At 37.5% G+C, this 18,478-nt stretch overlaps 3 protein-coding genes across 7 annotated transcripts; 2 read left to right on the top strand and 1 right to left on the bottom strand.

Annotated features, from left to right (window-relative positions):
• The first annotated feature begins 1,041 nt into the window (after positions 1-1,041).
• Positions 1,042-5,210, top strand: ankra2 (ankyrin repeat, family A (RFXANK-like), 2). 4 transcript variants are annotated; one of them, XM_079481890.1, is made up of 9 exons: positions 1,042-1,120; positions 1,782-2,139; positions 2,218-2,376; positions 2,490-2,555; positions 2,679-2,776; positions 3,098-3,223; positions 3,488-3,554; positions 3,684-3,764; positions 4,621-5,210. In XM_079481890.1, exons 2-9 carry the CDS (start codon positions 1,887-1,889, stop codon positions 4,674-4,676), a joined length of 906 nt encoding a protein of 301 aa, XP_079338016.1. In that variant the 5' UTR covers positions 1,042-1,120; positions 1,782-1,886; the 3' UTR covers positions 4,677-5,210. The 4 variants fall into 4 exon arrangements, with proteins under 4 accessions (XP_079338016.1, XP_079338017.1, XP_079338019.1 ...); XM_079481891.1 differs by having other exon boundaries at positions 1,048-1,120; positions 1,833-2,139; XM_079481893.1 differs by lacking the exon at positions 1,042-1,120 and adding an exon at positions 1,232-1,405 and having other exon boundaries at positions 1,833-2,139.
• btf3 (basic transcription factor 3) lies at positions 5,192-12,296 on the bottom strand. Of its 2 annotated transcripts, none has more exons than XM_079481936.1 (6): positions 12,219-12,296; positions 11,355-11,423; positions 11,116-11,229; positions 10,831-11,032; positions 6,972-7,028; positions 5,192-5,778 (listed from the first exon to the last, which is right to left on the bottom strand). In XM_079481936.1, the coding sequence occupies exons 2-6, from the start codon at positions 11,421-11,423 to the stop codon at positions 5,732-5,734; spliced, it is 489 nt and encodes a 162-aa protein (XP_079338062.1). In that variant the 5' UTR covers positions 12,219-12,296; the 3' UTR covers positions 5,192-5,731. The 2 variants fall into 2 exon arrangements, with proteins under 2 accessions (XP_079338062.1, XP_079338061.1); XM_079481935.1 differs by having other exon boundaries at positions 12,156-12,267.
• A 3,733-nt stretch (positions 12,297-16,029) lies between these two features.
• foxd1 (forkhead box D1) lies at positions 16,030-17,588 on the top strand (the record flags this gene model as incomplete). The annotated part of the gene is made up of 1 exon (XM_079475988.1): positions 16,030-17,588. The coding sequence occupies one exon, from the start codon at positions 16,030-16,032 to the stop codon at positions 17,071-17,073; it is 1,044 nt and encodes a 347-aa protein (XP_079332114.1). The 3' UTR covers positions 17,074-17,588.
• Positions 17,589-18,478: the final 890 nt, after the last annotated feature.

Below are 18,478 nucleotides of genomic sequence, written 5' to 3'. Positions count from 1 at the left end.
AAGAATCATTAGGCAGTGGAATGGCTCACATGCTACAGTGAGAAATGTATCTGTCTGTGAAAATTATACTGAACATTTCATCTTTACCCGAGAAGGTAATGGAAATGTTATTATGTGAAGGTTTTTGCACTGGTGATGTGGTTGGATTTTATGCCCAGATTCCAGTCTTTTTTGTTTCCTTTTCACTTAGCTGCTTGGAACAGATTTTACATAAATATTTATCCATTGCTCCACCCAATTCAAAGAATGACTTTGCTAGTGGATTACATATCCACTGACCACTAATTCCAAAATCACACAAATAGCATTAATAAAAAAAATGTCAAGAGCTCATGACGAGCACCCATACTGAGGAGGGTGATGGGCATATTTGATCATTACTACAGCAGAACATTTGCTTTAGGCTTATTGAAACAAAGAAAATCATTTGTAAACGTCAACTTTACTTTCCAAAAATAAAAATAAATAATACACATACCAGAGTAAAGCAGTGAACACAAAAATACAAATTCTGTCATCATACTCACCCTCTTGTCATTTCAAACCTGTATGACTTACTTTCTTCCACAGAACGCAAAAGAAGATATTTTGAAGAATGTTGTTAACTGGCCCTTATTCACTTGCATTGGATTTGTGTCCAGTGGCCAGTGATGTTCATCAACTTCAAAATATCCTCTTAAAGGTCTGAAACGGCAAGATGACAGATTGTAATTTTTGGGTGAACTATCACTTTAACCACCATTAAATGATTTTATGACTTTGATGGCCGAAACACAAAGCACAGTTTACCTATGGTATTTTGATACAAAATTGTGATTTTTAACTTCTGTTTTTATGTGTTTAATACTAGCTGTAGCCAAAGGCAAGGTCAATTAATTAAACGTCGGCTAAATGCAACATCAAAAGCAAAACATTTAATATTTTATAATATCAGTCGGTTGTCCTTTTTAAGGGTTGATTTATTACGCCTCACTTACGGTGTAACAACGTAACCAGTTTCTCCACAGTGACGAACATTGATGGCTCCACCCTCTTGAGCACGTAATCGTTTGAAAAAACTTTATTCACATTCTTCTCGCGAACAACATGTCATTTCAAAACACAAGCTCCTTTTGAACCGGTATGTATTTTTTATTTTTTGTTACCAATAAAAAACACTTGTCAAGGTTACAGTTGATGGACATACATTACATCAAAAGCCAAAATAATAAACTAGACGCATCAGCCCGTTAGTCCAGCTAACGTTACGCCATACGATCAATGCTTCATGTTGCTAAAAAGAAATCCGAGCTGTACGAGATGATTATATAGTGAAGGGTTCAGATATTATTTTATTGATAAACAGAGAGTAATCGACGTAGTTCGCTAGAAAATCGACAAGCATTTTGGTCAACAAAACGCAAAGGTCGGTTAGCTCATTGGTACCCAAGAGGGCATGTCGGGGGTTGTTGTTGTTCACGAAGATTATCGGGCTTTTTCCTTGCATGTACTGTTTGGTGTTTTGAAAGTGTGCTGGTTTTGTTAAAGAGTAAATCCCACTGAATGCTATGATTTACTCTTAGTGTGTAGCGAGCGTGTACTGTATGTGTGTATAACATCTCAGTTATCTGGAGAATTTCTTAGCCTGGATAGTATTGCATTGATGGTTTGCCACACTTATATATAGAGTAGCTATCTGAGCTACAGTTGCTACCATCAGATACAGTACAGTACATAACATTACATCTGATGACAAAGGATTCCCAATTTCCGCTAATATATTATAATTTTTTAAATTTTAGGTACAAACATATTTTGCGTGGGACTTACAACTCCATCCATGCTTATTGTAGGTGACTGAATCATTTTGAAGAACAAGCACAACAGTCACTGATTCTGAGCAACCAATGTCATCGGAGGAGATGGAGGGCCTGTGCCCTCTGCCAGAGGTGACAGGCATCAAGGTAGAGCCAGCAGTCAGCATTGGCCCAACGGAGGATGCCAACTCACAGAACACCATGGGCATAAAGTTTATTTTGCCTAATCGCTTTGACATGAACGTGTGCTCGCGCTTTGTGAAGTCTTTAAATGAAGAAGACAGTAAAAATATCCAGGACCAGGTTAATTCTGATTTGGAGGTAGCCTCTGTGTTATTTAAAGGTAAAGCAATGTTTGTTGTGATTTAGTGGTGAAAACTTAAGTGTATGAACTAAACAAAATTACTTCCTCTGTCAACAGCGGAATGTAACATCAAGACTTCTCCCTCACCTGGGATTCAGGTCAGGCATGTGTATACGCCATCCACCACCAAACATTTCTCACCAATAAAACAGTCCACCACGCTCACCAATAAACACCGTGGCAATGAGGTCTCATCCACACCGTTACTTGTTCACTGTAAGTCCTGTTGTTTCTTGTGTGTTTTTGTTTGTGTTAATAATGACCATTGTTCATAAGAAAAGTGTAAGCATTGCACATACAAGGATATTTTATTGTTTTTTCCTCTTTAGCACTATCTATACACCAGTTGGCAGCACAAGGAGAGATGGTGTTTTTAGCAAGTCGAATAGAACAAGGTAAGTGTCTGTGAAATGCAGCAGAACTGCAAATTGGTCTTAAGTAGCATTGAACTCTTAGGGCTCTAATTCCTAAAATTGTGATAAATGACTGGCAACTTTTCGGGTTTTATTTTCAAACAGAGTCAGTGATAAACCTGCAGGATGAAGAGGGATTCACTCCGTTGATGTGGGCAGCAGCTCATGGCCAGATCGCTGTTGTGGAGTTCCTGTTACAGAGTGTGCGTGCAACATCACAGCAACCTACACAATAAATTCATGCCAGTCAAGTGATCATTTCCTGTCTCAGATTTTAGGGCTGATTAATTTTTTCTATTGTTTATCTAATTTGTAAGTCGCTTTGGATAAAAGCAACTGCTTAATGACCACCTGTTTATGTAATTAAATGTAGAAGTAATACCAATAAAAACAACTTAACCAGTTATCTTGCAGTTCTACATTATGTCATAAATACTGTAAATAATACACTGTTCCTGGAGCACAGAACAAAAGTCATATTTTACGAATAAATCTCAAGATACTCACTCTGTCTTTTCTTTCAGGGTGGAGATCCTCATCTGTTGGCCAAGGGCAGAGAGAGTCCATTGTCGTTGGCCTGTAGTAAAGGATACACAGATATTGTTAGAATGCTTATCGACTGCGGAGTTGACGTGAATGAGTATGACTGGGTGAGTAGTTCACGTTTCGGGTTTCTGAAGATCTCCTCAAGATGTGAGAATGGTAATCATGTGTCTGACTTTTTATCACACCAATTATCACAAGAACATCTGCTTGTCGTTTAAAAGAAATGTTTGAGAAAATATAGTTTATGGGCCTGGGAAGTCATACAAAACTATCAATGCTATAATAAATTCCTTATTATATAGTTAACTCTAGTCTGCTTTTTTGATTGGAGTGCTAATGTTTTAAATAATGGGTAATATTGTGTGCAGAATGGTGGAGCTCCATTACTTTACGCAGTCCACGGTAATCACGTTCGCTGCGTGGAAATCCTCTTAGGTAAAGGCATATTTTTTTATTAATTAAGTTTAATTGTATTGCAATCCAGTTTTTACGTTTTCTTTAGAGTTCCCTTAGTTTGGTCATTGTAATAGTATATATAAACTATTACTTCCAATCCCTAAACAGAGAGTGGAGCTGACCCCACCATGGAATCCGATTCTGGTTTCAATGCAATGGACATGGCTGTGGCGATGGGTCATAGAAATGGTAACTAAACATTAATTACCATAAAGATAATATGGATTATATCAAATTGATAGTTCACCAAAAAATGAAAACTCTGTCATTTCAAACCTGTATGACTTTCTTTCTTCCGCAGAACACAAAAGAACATATCGTGAAAAATGTTATGAGCCGGTCCCCATTCACTTGCATTGGTTTTGGGCCCATATAATAGAAGTGAATGGGGGCTTGTGCTGTTCAGTTACCAACTTTCTTCAAAATATCTTCTTTTTTTTCTGCGGAAGAAAGAAAGTCATAAAGGTTTGAAATTACAAGAGGGTGAATAAATGATGACAGAATTTTCATTTTTGGGTGACATATCATTTTAGGTCTTGCTTTTTTAAAGTATTTTAAAACTTCAGGACGACACAAAAGTGTTATAGCACTATGACATGAAATGTAATCGAGGTGTTATGAAGGCATACAAACCTTTAAGTGAAAAATAAAAGCCACAGCGGGCTGAATGACAAGTGTGACAAAACGTACATGTTTGGGAAAACAAACCCCATAAAACATGCCACATACAGACTTGTGAAAATTTGATATCTAGAATCCACATTCCACCCAAAAGTGATAACGCTGTCATAGTTTACTCACCCTCAAGTTGTTTTGAATCTGTATACATTTCTTACTTCTGATGATCACAGAGAAAGATATTTGGAATGACGCTTGTAACTAAACAGTTCTTGGCCACCATTTACTACCATACTAGGAAAAATTGCTTTATACATCTCTTTGTTTTCTTTTGAATTAATGAGTTAAATTGTAGATTTGGGAAAGTAAATCAAATATTTTTTGGGCGGTGAACTGTACCATTAACTGTAGTTCTTCTGTTCCCAAGTTCAACAGGTTTTGGAGGCTCATCTTCTAAAGCTTCTGCAAGGTATCAAAGAATGACCATGGCAATGAAGCAACAATGAGAAAAAGGGGAAAAAGGAGGATGTGAAGAAAATTTCCATTTTGTTTAATAATAGTGCACTGATTACGTAGAAAACATCTTTTTGCATGCGCAAAGTCAACTTCACATAGTTGTTTTTTTGTCTTGTCATTTATTTTAAGGATTCAAGTGCAAAAGTCAAGAAATACAAGTGCTGGCAAATTTAAGTGTAAATCTGTTAATATGTGTGTGAGTTTTGTGGCGACTTTGGTTAACTTATTTACTTTGTGAACATGCCACAATTAAGCTGTCAGAGAGAATATCCATTTAAATTTGGGAGAAAAGAAAACAGGCCTTTGAGAATTCATTTGGTAAAAGAAATTCAACCAGCGTGCAATCAGAATTTACAGCAGGTCTCCAAGTACTAATTCTTCAAGTACCACAGTAAAGGGTAATGTGTGTAAATGCTGTTTGCATATAAATTTGTAAACCTTGGATTGTACGGTTTAATACAAGCTTGGTGCTACACTGTAAATAAACCTTTATTTAAACTGAAGGATCTGTTTGTATCGGATTAGTAGTTTGACATCTTCAGCACATTAGGACAGAAACCTTTTAAAACCACAAACGATGCTACTTCGTGAGTTACCTTACCAGTCAGAATAGAAGATCTTTAAGAGTTTCTCAAGTCTATAACAGAATGGTCTTTACAGTAGCCGTTTACATTAGAGCAAAACAAAAGACAAAACAATGGTGTATTTTAATAAGCTTTTTGTCAATAGCAAATGTTTATTTCCAGATGTTGATTCAGATAGGCTACAAACAACCAAGCCTCAGTAACAGGGAAGGTGGAGGCAACGATGCCTCTTGGACCGCACAAGCAAACACACACTCATTAAACTGTGCATGAACTTGTATGGTACAAACAATCTCACACTCTCAGCCTCGACACAAGGGGTCACAGCAGTGCACAAAAAAGATTCAGGGATGCAATATATTTATAAAAGAAATGGAAAAAAGTCCCGCATGTCTCTGCTGAGACCGGAGATTTCAAACGCCTTTCCTTCCCATGAAGTTAATTAGCCTCATTCTTTGAAGCCTCATCGAAGTTCTCCACAAGATCTGTAAGAGAAAACAGACATTCAATAATCAAGAGGTCAACTACATATAGAGGACAATTCCAAGTGCGGTGAAGCCTGAACAGCAGGGCTTGGGAAGAACCACGCAACAAAACATCAAGCAAAAAACATCACCTTTATAAAACAACCTGCGAGTGTTTATAGAAACATGATACGAAAACGGTAATATCAGCACATCTGTCCCTCAGCTTGTCTGCGGGGTCACAGCAAACATAAACGTCCACTGAGGGATTGAGAAGCCCACAGCTGTAAAAATGGAGCCACAGTGGATCAAAAGCATGTTGCCTTTTATGAGATGAAATCTGATAAATGGGACATCAACGATTCTGCTCCAGGGTGTCAGGAGTGGAAATCACTAACAGAAGGCTGGAGTCTGATTGTTTTCAGAGAGCAAAAAAAGTCTCAGTAACCGGCACAACAGCACAAGCTGTTAACTCGGTCACTGCACAGTTATTATAGTCTTGATTTTAGCTTTATATATATTTTAAATTGTTTTATTTTTCCATTTTTTGTTTCATGTTAACTTAAGTTAAAGTTTTAGCAATTTTCATGTATGCTTTTGTCAAGTTATAATTTATTTACTTTATGTTCTGATACAAGATTACACATTTTTTTGTTTTCGTTTATTCTTATAAATGTAGTGTTTCATACGGATTTCAGGCATCATTTAAAATTTTCATTTAGTTTTATCAATAATTTGTAGGTCTATTTGTTATTTGATTTCAATGAACAGAAACATTCTGTTTTTCTATTTTAATAAACTAAAATAACCTTGCTGCACGGCAAGCTAGTTCTGAAGTGTTGGAATGTACTCATACTCTACATTTGTAAGACATAGGTTACTAACTAAAGGAGGTCTTTATAGGGAGGAGATGTGGGCAATTGTAATGGCAACATTACGTGTTTTCTCCCCCCATTTGAAAAGAAAAGCAAACCAAGCTTTCAGTGCTCATAAACAATAAAGAGTATTTAAACGCTCATCTGTGATGACACTGGTAGTCCCAAAAACCAAACGCCTAAACATTTTCTAGACATTACCATACTACAAAATAAGCAATTGAACTAATCTAAGCATTTATACTTTGCTTGCATTATATCACAAAAATAATAACCATACAAAATTCGCGTTGAGGACAATGATTGAGGTGTTAAGGTTCATAGTGACAATATACAGACCTGGAACTTCATCATCATCTTCCTCTCCACCTGCTACAGGTGCCTTTCCATCACCAACTGAAAAAAAAGTTCAGCTGTTATCGTTTGAAAGTGTATACACAATTTATTCCAACCAAAACATTAGTTGGTGAACTAGAGCATTAGTTTCATTAATATGTACTCCTGCAAACTGGGATTACAAGATATCTAGCCATGGTGACATGACTAAACATTAATGAACATTAAGAAACATTACTAACAGATTAAAGGATTCATAAATGCATCAGGCCAAACAAGAATCACGCAACTAAGAAAAGTCAGACCTCCTGAATGTAGATGTTTGGAAAGTAAAATCGGTTCCTAAAACATGGTGCCAGGTCATTTGTCTTTATAAAAGCATTAGTTTACAGCAAATACAGACAACAAATTAATCCACCTAGATTCTGAAAATATATTGAAATTTAAAGTGAATCTATCACTCTGCAAGAAATTAAACATTATTTGCAACACCATAATCATCAGATAATCAGTTTGCGCAATGCGATAAGCATTCATGCCCTTGAAAGCCATTGCGTGAGCACACAGAGGGTCATCTTAAATATATTATAGCATCTTCGATATAATTGTTTTATTTCTCAGTTTGCAAAGTGTGATCCAAGAGACAATTATGAAATAAAATCTGTAGTTCACACATCAACAGCTCTGGCCTTCTGAGTAGGGCACATGAAGGCGATTTGAAACTTTGCAAAGCTTTAGATGCAAAATGACATTTGGCAGCTGCAGATTACTGGTTACAATATTGTAAATTTTCACGTTCCTGCCCTGTATCTGCTTTTAAAGGGATGACCATAATTTCAGCTGAAACCCTTTCCTGTTCTGCTGAAGATGGTTTGAGGGTGAGTAAATTAAAAGTATATTTGCATTTTAAGCAGACAAACCCTTTAAGGCTCCAACTATATCCTGAAGTGTAGAAACAGATAGACCAGAAGCAGTGACACACCCCTCCCCCAAAAATGTGCTTACACCTGTTATCAGCACAAGCACAACTGACACTTTAGCCCTATTCGGACGGTAACTGTTTCTCATAGGGACGCATGATATTTTCACCATTTACGGGGGTAAATGGTGATTTTATTGCTGTCCGAATCCACATCTCCGAGTTTATAACAGGTGTTAAAACCATAATACGTTTTGTTAGTCCTCTCTGACCACTTAGAACAGGGGTGTCAAACTCATTTTAGGGTAAGGGCCGGATGGAGAGAAAAGTGACAATGTGCGGGCCGAATCACCTTTTTTAAACCATATTGCACCAAATTACAAATTAATTAGCAAAAAAACTAGAAAGACATACTTTTCTGTAAAAGGTGCATTTAATAAATCCTCAGAACGGTTCAATAACACTCTTATTCCTCTTTGAAAAAACTATTTTGTTTAGGTAAAGGCAATCAAAACCCTTTCCTTTGAATATGAATATTTTTTGTCAGATACTTTTTAAACTAGTAATGACAAAAATGCAACAGACTCTATTTGTGTACAGACGGTCACATTAAATATGAACCATACAAGCTATACAATATAATTCACTAATAGGAAAAACTGCCTTAACATATTTAACAATTAGTACAGTAGTACAACTTCACTTTGGATATGAACATTAAATATATACTAGAAATTCCCTTTAACAACAAAAGATCTAGATCGCATCTGCATTATGATTTTAATTCCTGACATCTCTTTTCTTCAACCACATCAATCTCATGTCTGTTTGTGAGTCGAGAGCGCAGGTTGGACTTGTTAATGTTCATTACCGATTCTTGATGAATTCTCCCTCTGAAAACGGCTTTGATCCCGCTGCGATTTCGTTGGCAATCAAATAGCGTTACAGCTTCATCAGTCCCTGTTCTTTTTGTGATCATTGACTGCTTTTTTCCGAGGCTAAAGTTAAATTATTGACTTTTCGAAGTTGTCCAGTGTATTTATCATATTTCTCTGCGTATATCTATAGTGCCGTTTAATATTCTACTCGTTTTGCACAGCCACGGCTTGTGAGCAGATTAAACATACCGGCCTACCGTTGAACTCACAGAAGAAATACGTCTTCTTCCGTCAGTTTTCTTTATTTGGACATTTTAAAATCACTAGTCCTTGCCGCACAACTTAGCCGACTTTGTTTTCGAAATGTAGGCGGCGCTTTAGAATGCGCATGCTTGTTAGGGGTTCCGGCAGAAGCCCAATTAAATGATCAATGATAAAATAAAAAATTTAATTAAACAAAACATAATATGGAAGCGAAAACCTGATCGTATTAATAAACTTTAAATTAATTAAAATAATAATAAACTTTTATTTCATATTTGTATTATTTTTCAAATCTTCCCTCGGGCCGTATTGGACGCCTTATCGGGCCGGATACGGCCCGCGGGCCGTATGTTTGACACCCCTGACTTAGAAGCACCGCACTGTGTTGCTCTTTAGAAGGTTAAGGAATTATAGTGTCTGATGCACTGAAAATACCATAAATAGCAACATTAAAAGCACAACATGACTCGCATAGAGTCTTATCACACGCACACAGGAAGCGCTTCTGTGAACGGAGAGAAACAGTTCACAGATGGCAGAAAGTGCATCATTTTGGCTTTATTTTACAAAAGCACAATGTTTTGTGGTTATTGTGGATCTACACAAATAACTAAACACTTTACAGCTTCAACTGAGCTGCTTCACTACACAGAGAGGTAGATGACAAGAACAGAAAGACGACAAGGAAAAAACATGAACATTCGATATTGCCATTTTAAAACATCGATTTTATTCAATCTGTGCCAATTGTCATGTGACCGAGCACGTGAGAAGTGCATTTTCCAGGATGATAAACTTACACCTACACCTGGGGCTGTCACGATGATGAAATAATCGTCTCATCGCAATTATTAATGATAACTGCAATTATTGTGATTCCTTAGAAAATAAGGGTGATCCTGTAGAATCTGCAAACTTTTACGCCCAGAGTCCTTGATCTGCACTCACTGTTACATTCAAATGACATGCCACCATAAATTTAATTTGTATCAGATTTGTATTTTTTGCTTCTACAGAGCAAGACAATATCATCCTCATATTTAGATTTCTGTTAAGGTCACTTTGTACTAAATTATTATTAGTTATGTACAAATCTTTCACATTTCTAAAGGACATATTTTCATAATGAATTGTTAACCGTTATTGTCAAAGCCATAAAATAGACAATTAATAGTCATAGTAGCAATTATTTAATAGACAATTAACCGCCAGACAAATGTCATAATTGTGACAGCCCTACGTACACCGAGAGTTCGTTTGTCAGAATGCATGAGTTTTATAAGCCAGGAGCCATGAAGATTTATTTTTACAGATGTCCTTATGAGAAACAATTACCATCCTAATAGGGCTTTTGGATGTTATTTCTCTATTACACTGTTTGCGAAAACAACTGAATGAACAAAAAACTGGGCTTAAGCAAAAGCTTGACTACACTTTTTTTTAACATTGATAACACAATGTTATATTTTACTTAAAGGATTTCATGTTGAATAAGCAATCGTGAAAGAAAAAAGCAAGAATAAATGCGAACTTCTAACTATCTTAAGAAAATGTGCACATTTTCCAAAACTTTTTGGCATCCACCAAGCAGAAATGTATGCCAAAGCAATTACATTTACAAATCTATACTCAACAATTTAAGCAAATATATCTTCTTATTGAAGTATGCGTTTACAAAACTACCCTAATTTTCTACATTGAAATCAAGACTTTTTTGCTTTCTAAAGACTTGAAAGCTCAGAGCAGAGAAATTAGATGAGTTCACTTTTGGAAATTAAAGTTTAAGACGTGAATCACACACCTTGTTTGGGTAGGGCCTCAGCAAGTCTGCGCAAGCTGGTCAGGCTGTCAGCGCCCAGCTGGTTAAGAATAGAGGGCAGCATCTCCGTCAGCTGTTTGGTCTCTGCATGGCCTGTGATGGTGAAGGTGTTAGCTGCCAATGAGGCTTGCACTTTGGGATTGTTGAAGTGGATCACTGTTCCCTGGTTTGTGAACATGTTCACCTGCAATGAAACCGTGTGAAATCTCACTTTAAAACACGCTGAATTCAATGCACATAAAAACGGTGTGTTTATCGAGACATTACCTCCTCAATTCCAGAGATGTTATTTACACCTAACTTCTTCAGTGAGAACTGAAGCTTTTTATCATCTGCGGTTGCTGTTCTGTGAACCACCTTCTTCTTTCTGCGGGCAGTACCCTATTGAAAACATACCATCAGTACAAACGTAACAAACAGAAAGTGTCAAAGTATCGTCAAGTACATGTCTATCAGACTACATTAACTCATCTAAGGCACCTAAAGAAAGCAACTTAAACTCTTACCTTTCCTCCGATGCGGACTTGCGCCTGCAACTTGGCTAATTTTTCTTGATTCATTATAGTTTCTCGCATCTGTAAAACAAAACGCAAGATGTCAGTGATAGTACAATATTGGACAGACATGCAAACATTATATAAGGGGTGTGATCTCCTGGACATGGATGTTTTTTCTTAAACCCACAATAAAACGTCAATACACATATGTAGCCAAAACTAAAACATTAAAGTGGCATTTTCTCAGTTTCAGACAACCAGCAACGGCAAGAAGAATAAAGGCACCTAAAGCTTTAAGGCCCATCACGCAAAATATAAGAACTGGTTTGTCACGCCTGCCGAACAAGAACGACCACCTGACTAAAAAACTAAAGTCATACGAGAGTTGTCATACGCTTCACATAGCGCTTTCAATATTATACATATACCAAAATAAGCTTCAGATATTAAAGACAATGAGACGGTTTGTCGGCGGATAAACAAGAACATACATGAACCACAAAGGAAAAAGTTAGCCAACTGATAACACCGCTAAGCTGCCGAAAACAGATAAGCAATAATTGTTAAAACTACGTATGCAATATATATTATATATAAACGTATTAAACACGAGGTAAATCGATCGCGTCTTATAACTCGTGGAGTTTGTATGGAGTGCGTTAGCAAGAACGCTAGTCTCGTGGGCTCCCAGGCCTGTTAACGTTATCTCTCCCTGCAAGGCCGAGTCTAACCCGAACCGACTGCGGCATCCTTTCGCGGGTGAATGCGAAAAACCAGCAGTCCCTTTTGGCAAATAAGGTACTTGTTTACCTTGTGCCTCAGAACCAGGAGTGGTTGTGCAGGAAATAGAGTATTTTAGAGATCCACACTGACCTGCACGCTAGCAGCAAACACACGCGGAGAGCAAGATGGAAGCGAGAGAGGAGGGCGGAAGTGACGACACGTCTAAAATGCTCTGCAGTGGGCTGGAACTAGTAACGTGCTTGTCCTTCTGCCTTCTAGCGCTCTTGGCCAAGAATAGTAAACGGCGTTGTCGGATCACTTTTGCGAAATAATAATGTAATATTTCAAAGTTAAAAGCGCGTAGTAGCCTATAATTTAACCAAGATATATCCATGAGATGACTTAAACTGTGAAAGACTTTGTGGAGTCAAAAAGACTGAAAAAGTTTTAGTGCTCACATGACCATACATTTTATGCTAGAAATCTATTTTAAATTTTGGGGCCTCGTAACAATTTATGGAAAATGTATAAAAGTGTAATTATAACTATACAAATCTTACACAATAGTTTAGTTTTCTAAAACGACAATAGGAAATTACAATAATAAGTGCAATTATTCAAATCTGTTTTAATGAGCTGAATGACCCAAAGAATAGGATTTAACGACGATTTTAGATATATTGAAGATAAATTGCCTATCAACAACTATTGATTAACATTCTGCATGTTTTTCTCCTGCTTGTGCACGTTGAAAAAATATATAAATGTTCTCAAAACATTTCTCAACAATTCTCATAAGGTTTGCTCACACAACTTTTGCAAAAAAACTTCTTATGGTCGTGGTTCCCACATTTAAAAGCTGTCTGGAGGGCAGCATACTTTTTTATCAAGTTCAAAACGCACACATGCTTGTTTGTCTGCACCATGTTTTGCATTCGAAATGAAACGTAGAGCACGTGTAATCAAATTAGACCTCTAGAATTCAGATTACATCCTTGGGATTTCTCATCAAAGCCCCCATGGCGTTCGCTCGTTCAGTGCTTTCATGGTATTGCGAGGCACGCAAAGAGGACGGGCTCACCCCTGGGATTTTAGAAATAGTTAAGATGTGGTTTGGCCACACATATGAGCCTTGACCCGCTCATGGCGCCCAGCTCTCAAAACTTTAAATCATTCTCATTTGAGAATAATACAGATCCCACAGCAATCGGTTCCAGTCATTGTGATGTCCTGGCTGAAGATGACACATTTAGTTTAACACTGTTCAACACAAAGTATTTAATTTTGCCTATTTAAATAACTCGAATTATGCAGCCTAACTGGAATCATGTATTGGTCATGTATTTAGGCCCTACGTGACCAAAAATGATGACCTAAGTTTTAGCTTCTAAATTCTGCCGTAATAAAATGTCACGTTGGTTCCTGTATAATATTTGTTTGCTGTTCGGTCATTTTTTACAAAATAAATCCAAGCAGCTATGATTATGATTATCATTGCCGCCACTATTTAACCCACATTAAAAAGATAAATTCATTGTAATTTGCAGTACAAATTAAAATTAAGGTAGACTGATTTCATTCACTGACATCAAAACAGCCACGTCTTTCTAGATAATTCCTTTTATTGTCAAACAAAGTGCATTTTTAATTTAATCTTAACAAAGCAATTAACCTTCATACCATTAAAAAATGCAAAGGGAGAACATTTTTATTATTTACTTTTATATAGGCCTAATTATTAATGATCAAATACTAAAGTGCAAAGTAATCAAGCTACTTTTGGCAGTTACCCAAAACAGTCAAGAGATTTCACAGTTTTAAAACAAAACTGACCATGGCTGAAATTGAGATTTACATTGTGAAAAAGGGTAAAAGGAGGCTTCAGAATGATAACACTGCCGCGAGGTGGCACTCTTTCAACTCCGAAAGAAGTAAATATATATAAACCTGACCACATGAGTCACCATAAAACGGCAATCAAACCGGACCAGATGTTTTTGCTATCATACAAAAATACCTCTAAAACCCACGGCGTCCATCAGAACCAACATGGAACTGTATAAATAATAAATGAAAAGATAATTCATTTTGAAAAGTTTGAAAGTTTTTTTTTTAATTTTAGGTTGGATCCACAAGTTTCTATGGGTCAGCGTTGTGTGTTTTTGGACAAGTATGTTTTCATCACTCAAACCACAAGTTGTTTTAGCAGCCAACTTTAAATGCAATTTTAAATGTTCAATTTTATTTCTTATAGTTGGTAGAGCGAGTAGAAAGTATAAGCTATACTGTCTTTATCGGTGTGTTTCATCTGAATAATATAATAATAAGAATTGTATTCATATAATAATAATAATTATTATTATTATTTTATAAATATAACCGTGGGAAACAATGTGCTGCATAAGTTATACAATTTAGTTTAGTTCATCAATTAATTTTAAAAATCATATTAGTACAAATTATTTGTTTTATAGTACAAATTGTTGGTTTTATTATTTTATTTTATTTATGAAAATAGTGGAAAAACAGTACGCCATATAGGTATTTTAACCCTTATAAATTAGATTTTACAGCTGATTTTTTATTTAGTCTTATACTAATCGGCTTTGGACACAACAAAAAAACATAGAAACAGAAAGAAAAAGACAAATTACAAAGACAGATAGGCCTACTCTCACTCAAAGGAAAAATATTAAAATAAACAGTGTTTTAAATAGTGAATATTAAAAAAGGATAATTGTAATCCGCGTAAAATCAATTAAAGCGCAAAAATGATTATTGTCCTGATTATTTTGGGAGTCGAAAATTTCAATGTTTGATGGTGTATTTTTGAATCAGTGTTTTTGTCGCGGCCCACTTTATTATATATTTTCAAGTAATTCTTTTGTTAAATTCAAGTAAATGTGCACGTTTGACGCATGCATCGTCATGAAACATATACACAAACTATTTAGCTGTTTTTCTAATTCATTTTTATTTTTGTTAAATTGTCTTACTTAAATTTATTTAAAATAAACCGTAAAATGTACAGATAGAATAGCAATTACCAAACGCAAGTATGAATGGTTGATATGACATGCTGGAGCACATGCGCAAGTGCTCTTCTTTTTGCAAGCTCGACTGCACTTTCGTGATCCGCGTGACTGATGCGAGTTAACAGCTGACTTTTTTCCATTACCAATGGCTCGCGGATGATCTGGAGCACTCCCGTGTCACGCAAACTACTATGCAGTGAGGCAGACATGGAACACAGCAAATGCGTAAAAGCGTTTGAAATGAAAACGGAATACAATGCACTGTTCAGGACGAGCCATACAATGCAATCCTCAACATTACAATTAAAACACTTATACTGGTTTCATTCTATTGTTAAATATATATATATATATATATAATAGGGGAGGGTCCTACCATAACGTCGTGTTTGTGCGCTGCGCTTCATCCGAATCAATAGGCTACATGCAAGAAGACTGTGGCAAAAATATCCAGGAGATGGACAATTCCATGAAATCATCGAATAAGTAAACGATAGCCACTAAAGATAGAACGACACAGTTGTTCGAGAATTTTTTGTAAGATCGTTTTCTGCTTGATATATTTTATCTCCTCAATAGCATTGCAAGGGTGACGCGTCTTGTCATGTGATCAGGGGGTAGTATAAAGCGCAAGGAAAGGTCCGCCCTCTTTGGAATCCTGGTTTGGCCTTTAGGAGGGTCTACTCCGATACTCCCCCGGTAGAATTAGCGTGTGGATGTTGGGATCTAGGCGACCTCTTAATTCAGAGCCGAAATTAATCCATTGAACGCCTATGGCACCAGTGACACACTGGCACGTCCCCTCTGCCTCTCGCGCATCTGCTCAACGCGTCTTATGAGTTCTCTCGAATCGAGAGCGCAGGTACCACGCAGGCTCAACACACACAGCGCTTCTCCGCCGTAGCCCATCAGGGAGCGAGAGAGCCATGACTTTGAGCTCCGAGATGTCGGATGCGTCTGTGCTCTCAGAGGAGACCGACATCGACGTGGTTGGGGAGGGAGATGATGGTGACGGGCACACGCGCTCCTACGTGGACGAAGTCGCTCAGATGCACGACGAGATTCTGCTCAGTGGTTCCCCGCCCTGCGTGGATGGCACCACAGCACGGGACCAGTACAAGCCAGCGACTAAAAACACCCTGGTGAAACCCCCATACTCCTACATCGCACTCATCACCATGGCAATCCTCCAAAGTCCCAAGAAGCGTCTGACACTCAGTGAGATCTGTGACTTCATCAGTAATAGATTTCCATACTATCGGGAAAAGTTCCCAGCTTGGCAAAATTCGATCCGGCACAACTTGTCCTTAAATGACTGTTTCGTCAAGATACCACGGGAGCCCGGGAACCCCGGAAAAGGCAACTACTGGACACTGGACCCAGAGTCAGCAGACATGTTTGATAACGGGAGCTTTCTACGACGCCGGAAACGCTTTAAACGCCAGCAGGCACCTGAACTTCTCCGGGATCACGGTGGCTTTCTCCCCGCGGCCGCTGCGTACGGCTACGGACCTTACGGTTGCGGATACGGTCTACAGCTTCAGTCCTATCATGCACATTCTGCGCTTCTTGCCTTTCAGCAACAACTGCAGCCGCCGCCCGCGTCCCGGCATCCTCATACCGGAACCCTCATCCCCGCGCCTTCCCTTATGCCAACCACTGCGGAGCTCACCCGTTCCCGCTTCTATCCTCCTCTAAGTCCCGGTCTTTCGTCCCCCATACAGACAGCGGCTAAGTCCTCGGCTCACCGTTCACCCTTCTCAATAGACAGCATTATTGGGAGCTCTTTAACCCCCGCGCAATCGCACTGTGCCTCACGGACTTCCCCGGTGGTCCCGGTGCTGCCGCCGGCCATCGTGTCTCAGCACTCACCAAATCCGCCACATCCACTACCGGGAGTCTTGCACGGACCAACGTCTTTACACGAAACCTACGCAAACCGGATTGTCAGTGGCACAAGTGGCTGTTAATTTCTAATCTGAACTTCAAATTTTTTAAAGCGATACACTCCTATGTTTAAGGTAGGCTTATTTTTGTATTGTTTTGTTTCTTTGTTTAAAGCAGCTGTATGTTGGACAATAACACTTTCGTGCCTATATTTCAGCTGTACAATAAGAAATATATATTTATGTTAACATTTTTAGTTAAATCTAATTTCTACCCCACGAACTTTTCGCTGTCAATGTGGTAACATTGTGGTAATCACTGCACAGGGCGTCTCAGGACAACATTTTTGAACAGGCTATACAACAAATCGTCAAATGTCTGCAATGATATATTGTGTGTGAAAACACAGATGTTTTCTAGTTTGGCAAATTTGTATTTGTACTTTGTAATGACAATTCAGGAGGGTTAAAATCGAGCATTTTATACAACGTGTACTTCTCAGTAGCCTAATAAACAATGTACATTCTTTGATATTGTATACTCGGAGTGTGATATTTTTTACACAGTCTGTTTTTCATTAATAATAAATATTGTTTTGCAAAGCAAGATGAGTGGAAATTACCTCATTGATAGGTTCAGTCGTGCTGATAGGTTAATGTAAGTGTTGCCTCTACTTTTTTATTAATTTGTGAAAATGTATTTTACCAAGGCAATATTCTAAACACTAAATGTCTCATCAATGAGTTTTAAGTAGATTTCACAACAGACGTTTCTGATACATTTGATTATAAGCAAAGCAAACCTATGGAATATTCAACACTATTTTAGTGAAAAACAAGAAAAAGAAGATGAATTACGAAGAAAACGGGAGTTAAAACAAGAAGATGAATTACGAATAAAACAACAGAAATTTATTTTCATATCAGATTTGAAGGCTGCTACATGTGACACAGTTCTTTTATGTGGCAACATTTGTCGAGATGGCGTCATGCATTGCTCGTGGAAAAACAAGAGAAAGACAAACAGTGAATTAACCAAGGCGCAGTTAAACTAGCTTTGACGTAAAGATATGCAAATTGAGTGTTGTGAAATAACAATATCGCGGACTATTTTTCTGTCTCATGAAGAAATAAAGTCTTTACTCCAGAAAAGATGACCAAGATTTATGATTGCTGTCCTGATAAACTCAGGTCTCTGTGTAAATTGTTGTGGTCACCTAATATTAAGTTAAGGTGCTCTGACACTTTTAAACGCTGCCGATTTATCATTTACCGACGAGAGGACAGTATGAGTTGCTTATCCAAACAATGGAAATTTGGTTTGTGCTTTAAAGGTCAAGATAATCTGAGTGGTGTACTTGACAAATCACAGTGGCACATTTAAGATGCTCAAATAAGCTCCAGCAATGCTGCTTTAAAAGGCAGCATGGAGCAACATGATATTTAGAATTATTTTACATTTGTAATTGTTTGCTATAATAAGTTTTTA

This window comes from Barbatula barbatula (genome assembly GCF_947034865.1).
Source record: "Barbatula barbatula genome assembly, chromosome: 2".
Classification (NCBI taxonomy): Eukaryota; Metazoa; Chordata; class Actinopteri; order Cypriniformes; family Nemacheilidae; genus Barbatula; species Barbatula barbatula.
The sequence above is the reverse complement of the archived record's forward strand: the minus strand, read 5'-3'. Positions and strand labels throughout refer to the sequence as shown.

What these genes read in the sequence shown, in the direction of transcription:
- ankra2 (XM_079481890.1), top strand. Translation starts at nt 1,887, where the DNA reads ATGTCATCGGAGGAGATGGAGGGCCTGTGCCCTCTGCCAGAGGTGACA. An exon ending in TGGAGTTCCTGTTACAGAGT is followed by an intron (nt 2,777 to 3,097) that starts GTGCGTGCAACA and finishes CTTTTCTTTCAG; the next exon opens with GGTGGAGATCCTCATCTGTT. An exon ending in GGCGATGGGTCATAGAAATG is followed by an intron (nt 3,765 to 4,620) that starts GTAACTAAACAT and finishes TCTGTTCCCAAG; the next exon opens with TTCAACAGGTTTTGGAGGCT.
- btf3 (XM_079481936.1), bottom strand. Translation starts at nt 11,423, where the DNA reads ATGCGAGAAACTATAATGAATCAAGAAAAATTAGCCAAGTTGCAGGCG. An exon ending in ACATCTCTGGAATTGAGGAG is followed by an intron (nt 11,033 to 11,115) that starts GTAATGTCTCGA and finishes GTTTCATTGCAG; the next exon opens with GTGAACATGTTCACAAACCA. An exon ending in AGATGATGATGAAGTTCCAG is followed by an intron (nt 5,779 to 6,971) that starts GTCTGTATATTG and finishes TTTCTCTTACAG; the next exon opens with ATCTTGTGGAGAACTTCGAT.